General features: G+C 42.4%; 1 protein-coding gene across 1 annotated transcript in view; it reads right to left on the bottom strand.

Annotated features, from left to right (window-relative positions):
• Positions 1–871: 871 nt before the first annotated feature.
• Positions 872–20,211, bottom strand: part of LOC114652518 (tripartite motif-containing protein 16-like) — an 89,596-nt gene continuing 70,256 nt past the window's right edge. Inside the window, exon 8 of the mRNA XM_051927863.1 lies at positions 872–1,077. Coding sequence (XP_051783823.1) covers positions 908–1,077 — 170 coding nt within the window. The 3' untranslated portion in view covers positions 872–907. The remainder of the gene's footprint in view (positions 1,078–20,211) is intronic.

Here is a 20,211-nt window from a genome sequence, read left to right on the forward strand (position 1 = left end):
AGGTACTTTAGATTACATCACAACCAGCCTAAGGACGGCATGGTGGCGCAGTGGTAGCTCTGCTGCCTCGCAGTAAGGAGACCTGGGTTCACTTCCCGGGTCCTCCCTGCGTGGAGTTTGCATGTTCTCCCCGTGTCTGCATGGGTTTCCTCCGGGCGCTCCGGTTTCCTCCCACAGTCCAAAGACATGCAGGTTAGGTGGATTGGCGATTCTAAATTGGCCCTAGTGTGTGCTTGGTGTGTGAGTGTGTTTGTGTGTGTCCTGCGGTGGGTTGGCACCCTGCCCAGGATTGGTTCCCTGCCTTGTGCCCTGTGTTGGCTGGGATTGGCTCCAGCAGACCCCCGTGACCCTGTGTTCGGATTCAGCGGGTTGGAAAATGGATGGATGACAACCAGCCTAAGATAAAAGTCTTTCTCCATAATGTCCTTGTCCTTCAATATCACTTGAGTTCAGCACATATCCTGTTATGAAAAATGCATACGTGCCAACTGGCAAGACTTACTATGGCCATGAAAGAACATCACAGAGTTCCAGTTCCCTACTTGGCATCCCCCTGAAACATTCTGCTTGTTTTCTTGACCATTTCAGCCATCTCTTTATGACATTTCTAAAACAAACGCTTATATATTTCACTGTGCACTGCAAACCAAATATTTAACAGCTGCTACATCCACATTACTCTCTCACACTCCGCCCCTCACTATGACAAACACACAGCTGATTGGCTCCTCAAACCCAATAACAATGGAGGCCCTGACAGCCGCACTCACCCTGCATTCTCAACACCAAATTCAGGCACAGACGTGCTGCCCCCCCAAATCCTCTGAAATTCATTTTGAACCCAAACTACAAACACAAATTTGACCTGAGCTTGTGGGGACATCAAGAGACCGGTGGAGAGTACTGGTCATTGGTCACATGGTGTCAGATGGTTGATTGTTACACTGGAGTTATAGTTAAGCCCAAACCCTGGATAGAGGAGCTCAGTGAAGTAAGTGTTGAACCTGTGCAGGAGGGTCATTGTGAGTGAGACGCTATAAAATGACAGAGAGCCAGCAGGCCAGTCCAGATACACACCTATTCTGGGGCTGTAGGGGGCGCTGATTACAGTCTGCTTCTCATTGTGACACACAGCACTGCAAACCCCAGTGCCTGTCATTGTATCCAAGGAGGGACTTCCCACCATCTTCTTTTCCTGCTTAGTCCTTTATATGCGACTCAAATGCTCATGAGGCATCCACTGCACTCCACCTCCCAGTAACAGTGAGTCCCAGTCAGAGCCTCTCTGCACAGAACATGAGACCACCAGTCCACCAGTCAAATCTCTCAGGATGATCAGGATAGTCTGTGTGCTGTATTGATGTCCAGTGTGAGGGGACAGAAGTCTGAAAGGAGAGAGAAGAAAACGAGTGAGGAAATCTGGACGTGTGTAACGGGACTGGGGACAGAGCACAACACAGACAGTTAATAAGAACCAATCAGGAGCTGCACTGACGAGACACTAATAGTAAAGAGCTCATCTGATTGGACAGAATGTGTAGGAATTCAAAGTAAAATTCTGGAATTACAATATACGCCATAAGGTCACTGCTGAGGTCAGAGTTCTAATGGACTGTCCACACTGACCGCTGGCTTTATTAAAATGTCCCTTTTTATTGTCACTGTCCACCTCTTTAATTTAGAATCAATCATCTGTCACACTTCATCACCAAACTGATTTTTCATTTCTTCATAATACAGCCCTGATCCTCGTTCTGCCCCTTCCATTCCCAGTACTCTACTAAACATTTAGGGGTCATCCCGCAGGTCAGAGTTACGCAGAATATGAAAATTAAAAATTAAAATTAAATCTGAACTGCTTGAAAATGAAATCTTTATAATGAATTGTCATAAAAATATGGTGTATGATTAGAACAAGGGATAAAGTCAGACCCTCCACAAGGGGCATCTGTAATAGAAATTTACTTCAAATTAAAACAATAAATATATCAGCAGTTCAAAAAGAAGGATTCAGTTTTAAATGCTGCTTATTGAACATCTGCTCTCTTGGCACTAAAGCTGTTTTAGTAAATGATATTATATTAAGTACAAAATCTGATCTGTGTCTTCTCACTGAAACCTTAGTAAATGTGACACTGTCCCCGTAGCTGAGGCATCCCCAGATGGTTACTCGTTACTTCTAAGTCTAGAGATTCTGGTTGAGGAGGAGGCCTTGGAATAATTCACTGTAACAAAATGTAAATTATGTCTAAAAATGTATGCGACTTTACATCCTTTGAGGCATTCATTTTAAATATTAAAATAGATTTCAAAACAATTATAGTGCTAGTCTACAGACCACCAGGGCCATATTCATGGTTCATGACTGAATTTAGCAACCTTTTATCTGACTTGGCTATAAATTATGATCACGTAGTACTGAGGGGGGATTTTAATGTACACATTGATGTGGAAGCTGACACTTTTAGCAAAGGTTTTACTTATTTGTTAAATTCAGTAGGATTCTGTAACATTGTCAAAGGTCCAACTCATAATCATAACCACACATTAGATTTAATTATAACTTACAAAGTTGAAATTCAAAATTTAATTATTACTTCATTAAATGAAGTTATTTCCGATCACTACTTAATTACATTTGATTTAGTCCTGCCCTTGCCAACTCACTCACAGATTAAAATAAAGACAGTGCGACATCTAGATTATAATTCTGCTTCAATATTTATAGATACTTTGAGTAAGACGAGTGTAATTGTGGAAAACCATTTGGATCAGCTGACATCAAACGTAAATGTGGAAAACAATTGAGATCAGCTAACATCACATTATAATGTGACCTTGAGAGATGCTCTGGACACAGTGGCTCCCCTTAAAACAAAAGTGAACAAAGCACATAGAAACTCTCCCTGGTTTAATGAGAACACAGGAGCTCTTAAATTAGAGTGTCGAAAACTGGAGCGCAGATAGAGAACAACAAAGCTGCAGGTCTTTTAAATTGCATGGACAGAGAGTGTTAAAAAATATAAAAAGCTCTCTTTACTGCTCGCTCAGAATACTATTCTATAATTATAGATAGCAATTATAAAATCCTCGGTACTGTTTAGAACAGTGGCTAAATTAACAAATTGGAATTCAGAGCTACACTGCAAAATACCAACAGACATTAGCAGTACAGACTTTATGAACTTCTTCAATGAGAAAATTAAAAATATAAGATCCCAGATCTCAGCATCACAGTACAAACTGCATACTAGCTTAACAGACCCAGCCTCACATTACATTCAGCACTTTAGTAATTTTAATCCTGTACCTGAGCAGGAAGTATTAACTTTAATTTCTAAAATGAAGCCCACTACTTGTTCTCTGATCCAGTGCCAACAAAACTAGTAAAAAGTGCAATGGATGTTCTTGCAGCACCTATTCTAAACATTTTCAATAGTTCATTATTGCATGGCACAGTACCTGATACACTAAAAGAGTCAGTCATTAAACCATTACTTAAAAAGTCAGACCTAGACCCACACATACTAAATTATTATAGGTCTATTTCAAATTTACCCTTTCTCTCTAAAATACTAGAAAAAGTAGTCGCCAGTCAGCTTCAGACACACCTTACGCATTACAATTTATTTGAGAAATTCCAGTCTGGTCTATGCACTGGTCAAAGTACAGAAACGGCACTAACACGGGTTGTAAACAACATTCTGATATCCTCTGATGAAGGAAACTCCACTGTAATTATGTTGTTGGACTTAAGTGTAGCATTTGACACCATCGACCATTCTATTTTACTGAACAGGCTAGAAAATGATGTTGGGCTTACAGGCACTGTGCTCGCTTGGTTTAGTTCTTATTTATCAAATCCATTCCAATATGTACGGAAATGTGCTGACAGGACTCCATCATTATACACAGAAGTTCAATATGGTGTCCCGCAGGGCTCAGTACTGGGACCTTTCCTGTTTTCACTTTACATGCTTCCACTGGGATCTCTCATTAGGAAACATAATGTTAATTTTCACTCGTATGCAGATGACACCCAGTTATACCTTTCATTTAGATCAAATGAAGTTTCTCCGATGTTGTCTTTAATTAGTTGTGTTAGTGAATTAAAGGAGTGGATGAATGAGAACTACTTGTCTTTAAATACAGATAAAACAGAGATGTTAATGGTTGGAGGGAATGACGCTGATCATAACAATATTTTGTCATAATTTAACTTAGTTGGAATCACCATTAATTTTACTGAATCTGCCCACAATCTAGGAGTTATCTTTGACTCTAGCATGTCATTTAAAGCGCATATTACAAAGTTGTCCAAAACATGTTTCTTCCATCTTAAAAATGTTGGGAAATTAAGGCGCTTTCTAAATAAACAGGATTGTGAGAAATTTATTCATGCATTTATTTCTAGTAGGATTGACTACTGCAATGCGGTGTTCACTGGATGTTCCAACTGTTCTTTATAGAGCCTCCAGTTAATCCAAAATGCTGCTACAAGAATTATTACAAGAACAAGAAAATACAAACACATACCTCCAGTTCTTAAGTCCTTACACTGGTTCCCGGTTAAGTTTAGGGCAGATTTCAAAATCCCCCTTTTAACATATAAAGTATTAAATGGCCAAGGTCTGACTTACTTGTCTAAACTTATCATGACTTACAAACCAGAGCGCACATTAAGATCTCAAAATGCCGGTCTGCTTATGATTCCAAGGATTAATAAAATAACAGTGGGAGGTCGAGCTTTTAGTTACAGGGCCCTAAACTGTGGAATGGTCTGCCTGCTACTATAAGAGATGCCTCTTCGGTCTCAGCTTTTAAATCCCGGCTGAAGACTCACTACTTCATTTTAGCACACCCTGACTAGAGCTGCTGATTAACTGTACAGACTGCATCTCTGTTGTTAGTCATTAGCACTAAAACATAAGTAACATGATCATTATAATTTGTTACTAACCCCCACCTATTCTGTTTTTCTTCTCGGTACTCAAATGTTGCAGTTGGTGCCACGGCCCACCTATCAAGTTGTTTTGTAAAGTCATCCCTGATGGGGGATCGCAGGAATCATGGGGTAGAAGGGTCCTTTCATCGGAGTGGCTGGCCCAGCACTGGCCAATTGGGGGGAGGCAGCTTGATGGCTGAGGTCTCCAGGAGTCTAAACAAATCCAAATCATATTATGCAATATCATCTAGTGTTAAATTTTTATTTTTATACTGTAAAGAGGATTTATTCTGTTCTGTGTATTGTATTGTATTGACCCCCTTCTTTTTAACACCCACTGCATGCCCAACCCACCTGGAAAGGGGTCTCTTTTTGAACTGCTTTTCCCAAGGTTTCTTTCATTTTTTCCCTACAAGGGTTTTTGTTTTGGTGTTTTTCCTTGTTTTCTTAGATAGTCAAGGCTAGGGGGCTGTCAAGAGGCAGGGCCTGTTAAAGCCCATTGCGGCACTTCTTGTGTGATTTTGCGCTATACAACAATAAATTGTATTGTAATAAACTTGTGACTGACAGCTCTATAATTGCAGCAAACAAGATGGCCATTGAGTGCTGGGAGACGTGCAGTTCATGAAGAAAGTCATCATGGAGTGAGCTGAAGCCACTCTGGCATTAAAGGGGACAGTTTAAAATCAAAAGACGCGGGTTCTAAATAATAAGGAAAGAAAAGAAGTTTAACTGAATTGTGAGTCCGAGGGGTTGGAGCTGCAGCCTCACAGACTTTGAATTTGGCACCCAGTCGTCGTCTTGACTGTCAGGCCTGCATGTTCTCCTCGTGTCACTCCTGCTTTGATTCACGCACTCCACAGATGTGCATGTTGTGTTCATTGGCGACTCTGAACTGGCCTTGTGTCCATCAGTTACTGCTTTGTCTTTCACATTTCTCTGTCTTACAGTGTCATTCACATCTGTCTGCTGTATTTCCTTTATAGCACCTGTCGTATTTGTCATTTTCTCTCTGTTATAGTGCCTTTCCTGTCATCTCTTATTACTGTACATTGTCCTTATAAGTCTGTCATAGAGGGCCTTTCATATTTATGTATTATATGATGTCTTTCACATTGCTCTATGTATCTATGATATTTTTTCACATATCCTACAGTATATAGTGACTTTAACATCTATGTATTTTATAGCACCTTTTACAACTATCTCTTTACTGTTTGTATTACCGACATGCCCTGCCCACTTTTTAAACAGCAATCCCAATTTTCTGTCAAATGAGTGTAAACTGACAACAGTAATTGTCATCCTCCTTTCTTTATTCCACAGAGTATAGAGAATTCATATGTGTCCAAAGTAACGTCTATTCATATGTATACATATCGTAACTGATGGCTTCAGACAGTTAAAAATGAAAGGCTTATGCCCATACCTTTTATTCCCTCTGGGATGCCACCAATATTTACAAATCAAACATTAAGAATGTGATAGATGGCGAACCTGCCTCTTGGATTAAGATGACGGTGACAGGTGATGGGTAGGAAGTAATTATGTCCATCAGAAAATGATTAATGCAGAAGAAAATATTGGTGGTGTGAGAGGAATGGAGGAGTTGTGTACTAGGAATGAGATAATGATGACAAATATGCAAAGTGAGGTAATCTGGTGATAAGAATTGTAACAAATACGAGGCTCCAACAGACTAATGGATCTCACTTCATTAAACTGAGTCAGCTTTATACTCTCTGCAATTAAGTCTTATTCTAATTGCTCGTCCAGAAACTCTTCCAAACGAGAAGGATGTTTTCTCCATGACAAGAGCAACACCACTACCAATATTACTTCTTTACATTTATATTGCGCTTTTCTCGAATAGCATCCACTTGCAGAGCCACAGCACTATACGTCACCGCAGTTTCAGACCCGCAGCTGTAGACCCGCAGTTTTAGACCCAGAAGTGATGTCTCTGTCATTTCAGGACTGACTTCGTAAAATTACTTTTGGAATGTTTCGGCAGGTCTTGGCAAAGCCCGGAAAGTAACGTTGGGTCAGAGACCCGTTTACAAACCAAATAATTTGCATCATTGTGAATGCCCTCATGTCGTGTCATATATCAAACTAAACAATACGGATTGTTTCTGTGAAATACACTATTAACATTTACGTTGTGTTCAGGTCTGTGGGAACCATTTAACATGTCGACAAAATTAAAATCATCAAGATCTGTGTTAATTGAAAATAGTTTTTCGCTTACATTCATGAAATGAAATACAGTAATCCCTCGCTACTTCGTGGTTCACTTTTCGCGGATTCACGACTTCGCGGATTTTATATGTAAGCATATCTAAATATATAACGCGGATTTTTCGCTGCTTCGCGGGTTTCTGCGGACAATGGGTCTTTTTACTTCTGGTATTTGCTCCCTCAGTTGGTTTGCCCAGTTGATTTCATACAAGAGATGCTATTGGCGGATGGCTGAGAAGCTACCCAATCAGAGCACGCAGTTAAGTTCCTGTGTGCTGCTGATTGGCTCAGCGACGGAGTGCTGCATTAACCAGGAAGTCTCATCCCACTCATTCAGCATTAACGTGCTTTAGCTACTGCATTCAGGGGATTATCACCTTCATTGTCATCATTTTTACTGCGCAGCATATTCATCACCATCATCACGTCATATATAGCTACGTGTACTTCACTATACAGTAAGTGTAAACTTATCTACCGATTTCATATTGCTTAGCAGTTGTCCCTGTTATTAATAGAGTAAAGGGTGGGTGGTAAACAATACATGGAGGGTTTAAAAACATCCAAATACACGTTAAATACTTAAATAAATATGGTGTCCCTACTTCGCGGAAATTCAGTTATCGCGGTTGGCCTTGGAACCTATCTCCTGCGATAAGTGAGGGATTACTGTATATAATATAATTACAATGCTTACACCACGTTAGAGTTTAGTAATAAAAGTGATTACATTTTTTAAAATGTACTATGCATGTGTGCAATATTGTTCTAAAACAATTTAGAATAAAAATTTAAGCCAATTTAATATTTTTAAACATGTATGTGAAGAAAACATACATATACTACACTGAATTATGCTATATATTAATTGCCTAATATAGAACTGCTCTAGTTTTTGTCACTTAGTATTATAAACAATGGGCCATCAAAAGAAAAAAAATAAAAATACTAATAAGAACACAATTTATTTATATAGCACCCTGCCCAAAATTCAAAAAGAACAACAGGACCTATATAACATTGGCTACAAATTATATCTTCACTAAATAAAGATAAATGCAGGATATACAAAACACTCAAATAGAATAAAAGACAATAATGCAGACTAAAATACAACATATAATACTACAAAAAAATTGTGATAAAAATGCGAACCCTGAGTACCTGGACAGACAGAGGGGGTAAACTGACAGAAGGGGCAGAATGTCAGGTCTGTTTAATGTCCTCCTAAACTAATGAATGGAGTCAGCTGATGTCATTAATGTCGGGAGGTCAGTCCACTGTCAGGGCGCTATATACAGCTGAAGGCCCTGCTGTCACCTACAGCGTGCAGGTTAGTTGGAGGCACAGAATGAGAGGACCTCAGTTTGCAGGTCAATAACAGAATTTGATATTCAGTCCTGTAAGACATAAGGAACAGTGCAGTAGTAGTGACTTACAATAATCAATGTGGGATGTGATAAAAGCAGGGACAAGATAATCAGCATTTGAAAAGGAGAGGAATAGGCAAACATAAGAAATGTGACACAGGTGGAAGTTTCTTAATGTGGCTTACATGGTGAAATAAGAAAAGGAGAAATCAAAGTGACACCGAAATTCTTTGCAGTATAAGAAGTTCTGAGGAGATCATCACTCAGAATGGCTGAAGTGTTGCTTGTTTTCTTAAGTTACACTTTAGTGCCACTTTGCAGGAGTTCAGTTATGTTGCAATTTCATTCTGAAGAGTTTTGCTCTGTTCAGGTTTTAATTTTTATTTAATTTCACTGAGGCAAGTTGTGAGCTGAGAAAGCTGTGATGAAGTGTCACTTTTAACACTGAAACAGATCTAAGCATCATCTGCATGATAAGCCAGTCCAAAGCTATGAATAACTTGCTCAAGGGGAAGCACAGAAATACAGAAGAGCAGAGGGATGTCATTTCATTAACAAAGGGAAGTCAGATGGAGGAACTGCTGTGAGAAATTAAGGCATGAGGGTTACCCTGGACATGAAATAAGCTGCATGGCCACAACACCATTTGCAATAACTTTTACACAAACTGGGACAGGAGCTCCTCAATGCTTAGCACAATAAGGACAAGTAAGCCAGAGCTCCCATCTCAACTGCTGGCCACACAGAACAGGCCAGTGAAGACATTAAAGTTTGTCCAAACAAATGACACATCCTTGGTGCACAATGTGATCTGCACAAGGACAGGAGATGCCATGGCCAGAAATGATAATGGACTATAATGCTACAAAAACAGGAGTGGAGAATTTAGACAGAACATTACGCTGGATGCTGGCCACAGGCAATTTTTTCAACATATTGAACATCTCAGAAAAAAATACTTTTGTCATCTCGACAACCTTGAACTGAGACTGGAACAGGGAGAAGGAGAGGAGCAGGTAAACCATTGGTGACACCTCACCTGCTACTGGGACGACATGTGCCAAAGACCCCAGCATGTACAGCCATTGTGTCGACTCAACTGTCCAGTCCACAGGGGAACCAATGACGGCACCAGTAGTGTGTGTGCATAGTGACATAGTGAGTGTGTTTGTATGTATGTCTCATTGTGTTATTTTAGCCTGCTGAACTGTATACTTATTACAGTATTGTGTAGGAAATTAAAATATTCAGTTCTGCTTAATAAACAAATAGAATGTGATCTGAGAGTAAAGAGTAAACAGGTTATTTTTTATTTTTTATACATTGCTTATTAAAATAAAGTGACCATCTGACTTAAAAAAAATGTCCCTCAATAGTACATACGTAGCAAACATGTAATCATAAGTTGAGATTCAACTCAATTATTTTTCATGCTTCTCAAAGAAAAATTAAAATGCGATGTTTGTAAACTACTGCATTTGTGAAGAACTGAAGTGTGGGGGGCTATCTAAAACTATCATTGAGTGTATTTCACTAATGTGTGTATTGACTTATAAAACCACAATATTACATTAAAATATACTGCTCAAAAAATTAAAGGAACACTTTTTAATGAGAGTATCGCATCAAATCAATGACATTTCTGAGCTATTGATCTGGTCAGTGAAGTACCAGAGGGGCTTGTTCATCAGTTTCAGCTGCTTTGGTGCACTAGAAAGGCAAGAATGAGACGACCCCCAAAACAGGAATGAATGGTTTAACAGGTGGAGGAAGCCCACTGACATTTTTCCCTCCTCATCTGTTTTGTCACTCGTTTTGCATTTGTCTAAAGTCAGTGTCACTACTGAGGCGATACCCGGACCCTACAGAGGTTACACAGGTAGTCCAACTTCTCCAGGATAGAACATCAATATGTGTCATTGCCAGAAGGTTTGCTGCATCTCCCAGCACAGTCTCAAGGGCAATGAGGAAATTCCAGGAGACAGGCAGGCAGTTACTCTAGGAGAGCTGGACAGGGCTGTAGAAGGTCCTTTACCCATCAACAGGACCAAAGGAACAGGATGAGCACTGGCAGAACATTCAAAATGACCTCCAGCAGGCAGGCCACTGGTGTGAATGTCTCTGACCAAACAATCAGAAACAGACTTCATGAGGGTGGCCGCCCGACATCCTTTAGTGGGCCCTGTGGAGCTTGATTGGCATTTGCCATAGAATACCAGAATTGGCAGGTCCATCACTGGTGAGTGCCCTGTGCTTTTCACAGATGAGAGCAGGTTCATCCTGAGCACATGTGACAGATGTGAAATGGTCTGGAGAAGCCGTGGAGAACGTTATGCTGCCTGTAACATCATTCAGCCTGACTGGTTTGGTGGTGGGTCAGTGATGGTCTGGGGAGGCATATCCATGGAGGGACACACAGACCTCTACAGGCTAGTGTGAAATAATAAAAATTTGAATCAATATATTAAATAATAGTTGAACAAAGAATCTTGGGCTGAGGGCCTTTTGACCTAGTCCAAGGGAGGGGAAGAAGATCTCGTGGCTACACCTCAGTGCAACAGATATTTTTGTATATTTTAGATATCTATGTGCGTTTGGTTGGGTGGAAAATATGTTATGCAAACCAGCTGATTGCTAAGAAAATGTAAGTACAAGAGTTCTTTGTGTTAACCATATGAATGCATTAAGATTGTTAAGGAATGTGATGTGGGAAAATTAAGGGTTATTAAGCATTAAAGCCTAGGTGTAGAAAATGGATAAAACAAGAACAGCATATCTCAAAAATAAAGGGAAGTAGGCCTAACAACAAAAGATTATCAGTAATTGTATTTCAGGTGAACTTTATATGCAAAAAAGTAATCTTTAAAATGCACGCTTCAAGGGAGAAGTCTTATCGCTCAATAATAATCAGAAATGCTTGCGTAAACTTTAAGCTAGAAGTGATGATTTTATCTAAGTCATGTGTCTGTTACTCAGGGTGTTGGCATAACAGCCAACTTATAAAAGCCTGCTGTAAAAAGAGGAAGAGCGGGCTGTGACGTGATACTGTTAGTGACAAGCTGACAGGCTCTGCATAGTCTGTCTGCCCACCAAGAATAAAGAAATTGCTTTTTACTGTTCATCTGCTGTCTGCCTGCTGTTTGCCTCGAACCTTCGTCCACTGTTTTCTGGCGCCCGAACATGGGGTGGAGACGGACAGGTGACTACTCGAGCGGGATTGCCCAGAGGACCGGTAAGAGGAACGATTCCGGCCAGATCGGGAGGACCATCCATCCATCCATCCTCTTCCGCTTATCCGAGGTCGGGTCGCGGGGGCAGCAGCTTGAGCAGAGATGCCCAGACTTCCCTCTCCCCGGCCACTTCTTCTAGCTCTTTCGGGAGAATCCCAAGGCATTCCCAGACCAGCCAGGAGACATAGTCCCTCCAGCATGTCCTGGGTCTTCCCCGGGGCCTCCTCCCGGTTGGACGTGCCCGGAACACCTCACCAGGGAGGCATCCAGGAGGCATCCTGATCAGATGCCCGAGCCACCTCATCTGACTCCTCTCGATGCGGAGGAGCAGCAGCTCTACTCTGAGCCCCTCCCGGATGACTGAGCTTCTCACCCTATCTTTAAGGGAGAGCGCAGACACCCTGCGGAGGAAACTCATTTCAGCCGCTTGTATTCGTGATCTCGTTCTTTCGGTCACTACCCACAGCTCATGACCATAGGTGAGGGTAGGAGCATAGATCGACTGGTAAATTGAGAGCTTTGCCTTATGGCTCAGCTCCTTTTTCACCACGACAGACCGATGCAGAGCCCGAATAGACTTTTCCAGGGAGGCTGAGGAGTGTGATCCCTCTGTAGTTGGAACACTGGGGCCCCCCTCTGCAGCCAGGCCTGGAGGTGGGGCTCGATGGCGAGCACCTGGTGGCCGGGCTTGCACCCATGGGGCTCAGCCGGGCACAGCCCGAAGAGGCAACGTGGGTCCCCCTTCCCATGGGCTCACCACCTATTGGAGGGGCCAAGGAGGTCGGGTGCAGTGTGAGTTGGGTGGTGGCCGAAGGCGGGGACCTTGGCAGTCCGATCCTTGGCTACAGAAGCTGGTTCGGGAGGACTAGCTCCGGCAAAAGTTAGGACTGGCCTGCCTCGGGCGAATCCTATGTGAGAAGTCTCTGGCCTCCTCCGATTGAATACGAAGGTCGAGTGAACTGGGAGTTCCCTAGCAGGATAAGAAAATTCTTGGTGAGTAGACTGAGGGAATCCGATTGAGTGACTGACATAGCTCAGGGATTTGACCAGTTTTACGAGAAAGAAAATTGAGAAATAAAATACTGTATCACCTAACGGATAGTAAACTGGAAAACAGGGAATAATACTTTTGGTCCCTCGGGGACAGTGTAAGGTGCTGAGAACGTTAGTAAGTTACTCCCCATGAAGTGGGATAGAAAGGGGTGAGTGGCACACTCCTAGAAATAGAGGAAAGGGAGTAAAACGAGTAGAATATATATTGAGTATCTGGGAAAAACACTGTGTGGGAGGGCGAGTTTCTGTCTCTAACATCTGGTCATGTTCCTGCTCCTACGGGTTAATCTGTGGTGGGCACCAAGAGCGGTTACCAAATAGGAGGCACTTGACGAAGGGATCGGCATTGACCTGTCAAAAGTCCCGCACTCCGTGCTGAACAGATTGTCAGTCCGCTAAAGCCACGAAACCACAAGAGTACTGATCCGGGAGTGGAAGGGACTGGAGACGGAACGTCATGAGGGCTGATCTATTCTTCTGCGGTCCAGAGCTATTTATTTATGGGAAAGCAAAATAGTAAAACGGTCAAGGAGGTTTCCTCGGGAAATCAAAAGTCTCTGTTGGAAGGATTATTTTCAAAAAGCATGTTGGACTCTAGTTCGGTCCGAAAGGAGGTTCACCTAGGAAACTAGTTAAAAAAGAAAACCGGATTAGATTTAAAAAAAAAAAAAAGCGTGTAAAAAATGGAATAAACAAAGTGGTGGTAGATGGCCAGTTGAGGGAACTGGGGATATTTCAGAAATACAAGAAATAAGAAAAATTTTGTGTAGGAACACCCAAGGATGTTGTAATACGGGTCCTTACCGAATGGATATGTTTGATAGGTGGGAACTAGTGATAAAGGATAGAACCCTAGAGGCAACCTAAAAGCGTAATGAATTGCTCACTGCCGAAGTTAAGACACGGAAAGAAAAGGAAGAAATGTTATTAGCTTTGCAAAAGACTAAGATAGAACCAGAGCCCAATCCCGAGAAAAAAAGAAAGAAAACAGAAAAGAAGGACCCCTTATACCCTGTCATTTGTCCACCCCCTCCATACCAACCTCCACCCCCACCTACCCCTCCATCTCCTGTCCTCACTGCGCCCCAGGCACCCCAGGTAGCCGACGAACCATCCGGAGCAGGGTTCTTTGATGAACAATATCATAATGACTCATCCTCTCACTCAAATCCTGATGACGATCATCCAGACTCCTGGGGCCTCATGTATAACGCCGTGCGTAGAACTCACACTATAACATGGCGTAAGCACAAAAGCGGGAATGTGCGTACGCACAGAAAAATCCAGATGCAGATATCTGTACGTACGCAAACTTCCACGTTCTTCCGCTACATAAATCCTGATCAGCGTGAAAAGTAACGCACGTGCACTGTCCCTCCCCAACTCCTCCCAAAATTACGCCTCTTTGAATATGCAAATCAATATAAATAGCCTTCTGTGAAAAGACAATGGGAAAAGCACGGGGGAAAATATAAGAATTTCAGCGAATACCAAGTGGAGACAAAGGAATAACGTACTATTTGTTGGTTTAAACAGTGGTATAAACAACAAAAGAAAGTTGATCGAGTGACAGAGTTTCGGAGAAACTCGAAAGCTCAAATTCACAAAGTCGCACAGTGCCCGAAATAAAAACGAAGTCACATATCAAAGTCGCCGTGAAAAGGCAAGTCGTAGCCCACCGTCTGAGTGTCATATGAAAGCTTATTAGGGTACAGACAAAAAAAATAGGCACACAGTGGGAAAAAAGCACGAAATGTCAACTTTAATCTCGAAATTTCCACTTTAATCACGTAGTTAATTTTGCCATTAAAGTAGAACATCATAAACTTCATCTTAAAATCGTTTAATTTACTAGTTTCTCAAATCCCATTGTAACTAAAGTAGCACTTTAAATGCTTTGTTCTGTATTTGATCTTCTATGTGCTCTGTGTGTGTGAATCACTACCTGCTTCTTAAACGGGCTTTCTTTTTCTCCGAAAGGACACATAATCCATTACATTCGTGATATTACAGCTCTCTGAATAATTAAAATACTGAGATGTATACGTGATATCTTTTTCATGATGATAGGAATGAAAGCATGTTATTAAACATGGGAACACGGTGGCGCAGTGATTGTTCATGTCTCATGCAAGAGGCTTGCTGCGCCATGAGCGACCTTCGATGAAATAATTTATTACAGAAGTCCTGTCTCTTTCAAACGTACTAACCTCCAATTCCTGTCCTTACTTTTCTTTCTCCAAATACCCAATCGCCACACAATCAGCTCTGTAATAGACGTGAAGCCATTTGTAAGCTTAGAACGCCGATTCTTCAAAACTTTTAAGGAACATTGAAATATCTTCGTAGTACATGTTTAATTATTCTATCCGTCTATCCTTCCAGTGTCGCATCAGCACCAGCAATAATACAGCACAAGGCAGGAGCTATCCGTGAACTAGCTAGCGCTGCGGCACCGTGTCCTCACATGTTTAATTATTAACAATACAGATTATTTAAATGAAGTTAAAGTTTTTTCTGTATAATATAATCAACATATTTTGCTGCATTTCATCTTAAAAATGAATACCGTCATCATATGTAAATACGTGCTTTATAAAGTGGCGCAGGTTGGGCAATATTATAACTGTAGTGCAAGTTTAAAGTGAGGTGATTGTACTTACTGTATAAGTACAAACAGTTCTACAAGGAGCACTTGATGGACTGATTGAGTGCGTTTAGAGTTTTTGGGATGAAACTGTTTCTAAACCACGAAGTCCGTACAGAAAAGTCTCTGAAACGTTTTGCCGTGGCTCAGGCAGCGTCTGCTTCATGCTGTGTACCGATAATTCTCTTTCCAATCAGCTGCTGCTGTGATTCCCCACTCAGATACAGTGATATAAATACTCCCGAGTGGTGCAGTGAGAGTAATATGGAAAAAGATGATCTGCTGTGGCAACCCTTAATGGGAGCAGCTGAAAGAAGAAGAAGATGCAGTGAGAGTTACAACGCTAAAGCAGTTCTGGTATTTGGAATACTATGGCTATTCCCTGGACCATTATATTGCTGCAGGTTAATTACAATCAGATGCATTACACTAATAAACAATATGCAGTTAGTTTCAGTGTATTTATAAAGCCGTGTCAGGAATGTGGGTCTAAGAAAGAAAGGGTGACCACACAGGAACAGTAGCACTGCTTTGATGCTGGGGGCCGCCAGTCTGCAAAACTGAGCCGAGAAATTGCGTACGCCAGGGTATGAGGTACCGTGGAAATGTGTGTGGCTTTACACCAAGTTTAGGTTTTATACATCGTGATTTGAGTGTGGAAACGTTCGTACACAACATTTCTATGCGTACACACCGTTTAAACATGAGGCCCCAGGTCCGGACATCAGTGGTCGGATCAATCCCCAATCTCTCACCAAACTAGAAGTCAAACTTCTCATCCAGCCCCGACATCTGGATTCAGCTTTTTCTCCCCAAAACCCCAAAAACCTCCCGACCCGACATTCTCATGCCCCCTAATCGAGGTCCCTAACCCCCGACACGACCCCACCCAGGCTGCAGGACCCAATAACCCCACTACTGTAATGATTCATCGTAATTGGGATATTCAAGAGTTAAAAGATGTGGTGTCTGAACTGCCCGACCCTAAGGGGGTTGGTGGGCTAAAATTCGTGGAGCAGCTCCAACAGCTAGATGATATGTATAAGCCCAATGCTGCAGAGTGGACACAAGTGCTGCGACAAAAACTAGGCACTACCTGGGCAACTGTTAATCATGGCACTTGTTAAAAACTGCAATTGCAGGAAAATATAAAAAGGGAACAGACTGGTCCCTCATATCAGCTGCCAAGCAAAAGAAAGACGAGACAGTCGATGAGTGGGCACTCTGAATACAAGACCTTATGGCTAATCATTCAGGCCTAGACAATGCCGATGATCGAACGCACGCTGCCGTTCCCCCTTTTTTCTCGGGACTGAGAAGTGACATTCAAAGCAAAGTTTGCACGTCCTGCATAGGCTGGGAAAGCACTGCATTCGAGGAACTGAAACGCCATGCAGAGTATGCTGAGAAACAGACTAAGCAAAAAGAATCCGATACCCAAACCAAGCTACAAGCTACAACCAAGCACAAATACAATATTACACAGGGGGAACGAGCAGGGGCAGAGGATTCCAAGGCCATGGACGTGGTAACTTCTCCGGAGGACGAGGGCGTGGGAGGGGACGGGGGGGTTCCCGTCTTCCAACCCTAACAATCCCTTCGCTCAGATGCCCAACCCTTTGGGGCAAAGACCAGCGTCATATGCCTGCTACGGCTGCAGTGAGCTTGGACATTTCAGACGTGACTGCCCAAACAAGCGCCCACCACCACCATCTCCTCTTCCCGAGCCTAACAACATTCCTTGGTCCTAGGAATTAGCAGGGACCTCCAGCCATTTCTTCCAGTTTCCGCTGCTTACCCGTCATGCTGACACAGATCCTTTATTGACTTTGATAGTAAATGGCAAGGAAACTGTCTTCCTTGTGTCACTGTTGGAGGTCCCTGCCTCTAAAGACACTGTGAAGGTTCTCATTGCTTCAGGACAACCACACACTTTACTAGTTTCAAAGCCTCTGCAAGTGCAACTCAGCACCGGCAGCTCTCAATTAACTCACCGTTTCCTGTTAAATCATCTGTGCCCTGTCAATCTACTAGGAAGAGACGTCATGACTAAACTGTCAGTCTCAATCTCACTGACAGAACAAGGATTTTACTGCTCCATTCCTAAGCTCCTGTGCCAGATCTCCCCACACCCCAAACCCTCTTTTGCAGCCTGGACCCTGGACATCTCCCCACACACCCTTTTCCTTAAAGCCCTACACTCGTTTCCTTCATGTCTTTTTCCCCACTTGCAGATCCCGGACACCCTACACTGTACTGCCCAATATTTCCCCACTGAAGTAGACACACCTTGGTTAGAATCTTTTCTCTCTTCAGGTACTTATCCAGAGACCCTTCATATTCCTTGCATTTTTATTTCATCTACTAAAGCTGCTGCTTCAGTTCACCTCACATTTTCACAAAGCATTTTCTATTTAGTAGGTTCAGTCCCCCATATGTCCTTGGCCAAATCTAACACCGTTCGTTGGGTCGAAATTGGGGACTGGGTCGAGCAATGTCTAAATTGGACAGATTGGCTATACGTCACACCAGGCATTTTTGATACTTCCGACCATTTGATAACTAAGGTGTTAATCCAGATCGATCTGCCGGTCATTCGTTCCCTCTGTCACCCATCTCTTTCTCTATGCTCTCTACAAACTGACTTTTTCCCATGGCTTTCTTCAATTCCTGACACCCTATGGTCTCAGGGAATTAACGATTTTTGCAGAATCGCAAATTGTGAACCTCTGGTGGTTTTTCCGAAATCATCCTTCAGTCCTCGCCGTGCGCAATATCATCTTTCTCCCGAGGCCGAATTCAGAATTGTGGCTATACATAAAGATCTTGTTGAAAGGGGGGCTATAAGTCCTATCAAATATTCTCCTGTAAATTCTCTTATTCTGACAGTAAAGAAAGCTGATGGCTGTTGGCGCTTTGTCCAAGACCTCAGACAAGTTAATTCTGCTATTTTTCCTAGGGCACCGATTGTCCCTAATCCTTCCACTATTCTCTCTACGATTCTTGCAACGGCTCGTTACTTCTCAGTAATTGACTTAGCAAATGCTTTCTTTTCTATTCCTGTACATCCTGATTCTCAGTTTTGGTTTGCTTTTACTTTTCAAAACCGCCGTTGGACATGGACTGTTATGCCACAAGGTTATACAGAGGCTCCTTGTGTATACGGCCAAGCGCTTGCTCAGAACCTGGAAGGTTTCTGGCCTGACAGGGAAAGTGCATTGATACAGTACGTTGACGATTTATTACTCTGTAGCGAAACAGAGAAAGCATGCACACAAGGTACAGAATTATTGCTCAAGTATCTTGTGGAAAATGGGCACAAGGTCTCTAAGGTCAAACTGCAGTTAGTTCAGACCACCGTCAAGTACTTGGGTCATGACATCACGTGTGGTACCAGAGCTCTGTCAAAAGAACGCATAACCACCATCCAAAACCTTCCCAGACCGGTCACAAAACAACAGGTCAGGTCTGTATTGGGCATTTTAGGTTACTGTCGACAATGGATTTTAAATTTCTCTGAAAGAGCACAGCCTTTACAAAATCTAACTAACACTGCCAACCTTTCTCTTTCTGGCCGCATACAGTGGAATGAGCAGGCTGAGAAGGCTCTTAGTGATTTAAAAAGTGCACTACTCTCTGTGCCAGCTTTAGGACTCCCTGACTATTCTCGTCCATTCACTCTGTTCGTGGACAAAAAGGGGGGATACATGAATGCAGTACTAACACAGCTCCATGGAGAAAAACAGAGGCCAATAGCCTATTTTTTGAAAAAATTGGATCGAGTGGCTACGGGACTTCCAGCCTGTTTCAGAGCAGTAGCAGCCACAACAGAAGCCGTGCTAGCCAGTACAGATATAGTGCTCATGAGCCCCCTAACAGTAAAGGTGCCTCATGCCGTACACTCCATTTTAGTACAGGCTAAAAGCTCACATGTCACTACTGCTAGGGCAATACACTATCAAAATGTACTTTGTACACTGTCAAACGTCACCATTGAAAGATGCTCCACCTTAAATCCAGCCACTCTTCTTCCAACTGAAGAAGAAGGAGAGCCACACAACTGTCATGATGAAATAACTAAGGTCATAAAACCCAGACCAGATCTGCAGGAAATCCCCTTAGAAACAGGGGAGATAATTTATGTGGACGGATGTTCCTTGCGATTGGATAATGGAACACCCTCAACCAGCTATGCAGTGGTCAAAGGTGACCACCTGCTGGAAACAAACCGAATTTCTTCAAGTTTAAACGCGCAAGCAGCTGAATTGATAGCTCTCACCCAAGCTTGTCAGTTGTCAGAAGGAAAAATCATAACAATCTATACTGATTCCAGGTATACTTTTGGAGTCTGCCATGATCATTGAGCATTATGGAAGTTAAGGGGATTCAAGACCAGTACTGGCAAGCCCATCCAACATCAGAAATTAGTAGAATCCCTCCTTGAAGCCATAACCAAACCATCTAAGCTAGCAATATTGAAACGTCAAGCACACACTGGGCAGCAGGATCCAGTTAGCAAAGGAAACGACCTGGCTGATCACTTTGCTAAACAGGCTGCTTATAATAACACACCAATCTCTTTATTTCAACAGAAAGATGACAAAGACCCTGATAATCAAATTATCTCTTTACAGAGCGCAGCCACGGACAGAGAAAAGAGAAAATGGTCCAAAGAAGGATCCCTCTCTGATGGAGTCATTGGACCCAAAAGCAAAATAACAAACC

This window comes from Erpetoichthys calabaricus, chromosome 5, assembly GCF_900747795.2.
Source record: "Erpetoichthys calabaricus chromosome 5, fErpCal1.3, whole genome shotgun sequence".
Classification (NCBI taxonomy): Eukaryota; Metazoa; Chordata; class Cladistia; order Polypteriformes; family Polypteridae; genus Erpetoichthys; species Erpetoichthys calabaricus.